Genomic DNA, 1,843 nt, shown 5'->3' on the forward strand with positions numbered 1-1,843 from the left:
AGTGGTAAGTAAATGTATATTTTAGTTGTTTAATTAATTATTATGTACTGTGTGATTCTCACATGTAGTAATAAATGTTAACTGGATTATATAATAAGTCAGGGAAAAGATAGTGTTCGGCATATATATGTATTCGTAATGCGTATAGTTTTGTGTTAGAACTTACAAGAATATTTCGTTCACATTAACAACGTTTTTCAGACACTTTTGGAGTCTATTTTGTTGAATTTAATTGCCCTTCAGGTACTTTTGCCGGACCCCTTGGGTCAAAATATCTGTGCTGGTTACTAGCTTGATACAGCCTGCTCTCCATCTCACCCTTCAGGAGGCCTGTTTGTGTATTAAAGATAGTTTTTAAGTTGTAGTTACACCGAATCTTAAATGGACGTGTAACGTACAGAGTCGTCTGTACAGATCTTATCTAATCTTATGGTGAGTGCATTTAAATTTATATTTCCAAAATTAATGTGATTTTATAAACACCTAATCGTATTGGACATGTTTTGCCGATGTTTGATTGTATAGCTCCGCCGTGGCGTCATCGCAGTTTATATTTTCATCATTTTTTATATTTTTATTTTATTTTATGTGATCTTAGAATAAATATTATAACTATAGTTTGTATAAAGAGCGACAGTCAGTTATAGAGATGGGGCTGCAATGGAGAGAAGTAAATATTAGGAAGGGAGTCATACAGGAATGCACACTGTCACCGCTACTTTTTAATCTATACATCGAAGACGCGATAAACATTATTAAAGAAAATACAACTGAAGGGATAGAAATACAGGGGCAAAAGATTAGTATGCTTAGATTTGCTGATGATAAAGCAGTATTATTAGCATCTAGCAAGGAGGACTTAGAGATAGCTTTAAATAAAATGGAAGCGGTACTGACAAAACAGTACTGTATTAAAATAAATAAAAGTAAAACTAAAATACTGGTATGCAAGGGAAGAGAAAGTAGAGAAAGAGCGAATATAAAGATAGGAAACGAAAAATTAGAAGAAGTGGGCGATTTTAGATATCTAGGAAGTCAGATGGNAATTTCCCTTCCACCATACTATTGATAACAAAACAAGTTTAAAAAGAATCTTATATTATGTAAATATTTTGGGTTTACGTACCGTAAGAATGTTTATTTTTTAAAGGGTCTGTCTCACTTTTTCCCCAAGAAAAATGACTGCAATTTCTAGGCATTCTGTTGTATCCTGTTCCAAGAATCACGTTGTTTTTCTCAATGCACGCACCAACTTGTGTTACAGGATCTTTACTTTGTTGGGCTGCAAGAGATGCAACACCCATGAAGTAATCATCCCCATCGAAAGAGCCACGACGTGCAGTCGTCATTTTCGTTTGAATTATACACTTTTGTTGTCTATAATACCGTTGCAGTAAGTGAGAGCCTTATCTGAGCAGTTATATATATTAATACTAGCTGTACTGCTGTACGTGTACCCTGTGCATGTTGTCATGTGATGATCTTTAGCAAAGTTTTTGTATATGAGCCAAAGTTGGTACTACCAATTTTCGACAGTTGGCGCCACTGTCATTCCAATGTAAATCAAAATTATTATTATTTTATTATTTCCAAAAACCTTCTTTGGCTCATGCACAACAACTTTGAATGTCGTTTAAAATCATTAGGGCTGAACTTTCCAAATTTCAGTTAAGATGCGTATGTTTCAATATTTGCCATTGTCATACTTCTCAGAAAATCAGAAAATTGTTGTTACTACCCGCATTCCGATCTTGTAATAAGTTGTTGTAAAATTTCTTCTTTGTATGCGATTTTTTTGAACAGCAATTTAAAATATCCGGGCAGCAGTTCTGTATTATGAGTT

At 33.9% G+C, this 1,843-nt stretch overlaps 1 protein-coding gene across 2 annotated transcripts in view; it reads right to left on the minus strand.

Annotated features, from left to right (window-relative positions):
* The window catches only part of LOC108742835 (deoxycytidylate deaminase-like), a 20,194-nt gene extending 18,724 nt beyond the window's left edge, over positions 1 to 1,470 (minus strand). Inside the window, exon 1 of one of the 2 annotated variants that reach the window (XM_018478173.2) lies at positions 1,285 to 1,470. In XM_018478173.2, the coding sequence (XP_018333675.1) occupies positions 1,285 to 1,349 (65 nt within the window). In that variant the 5' untranslated portion in view covers positions 1,350 to 1,470. Of the gene's footprint in view, positions 1 to 1,126 lie in introns of both variants that reach the window. The other variant, XM_018478171.2, reaches the window with a different exon arrangement.
* Positions 1,471 to 1,843: the final 373 nt, after the last annotated feature.

Source organism: Agrilus planipennis, unplaced genomic scaffold, assembly GCF_000699045.2.
Source record: "Agrilus planipennis isolate EAB-ADULT unplaced genomic scaffold, Apla_2.0 scaffold401, whole genome shotgun sequence".
NCBI classification, from domain to species: Eukaryota; Metazoa; Arthropoda; class Insecta; order Coleoptera; family Buprestidae; genus Agrilus; species Agrilus planipennis.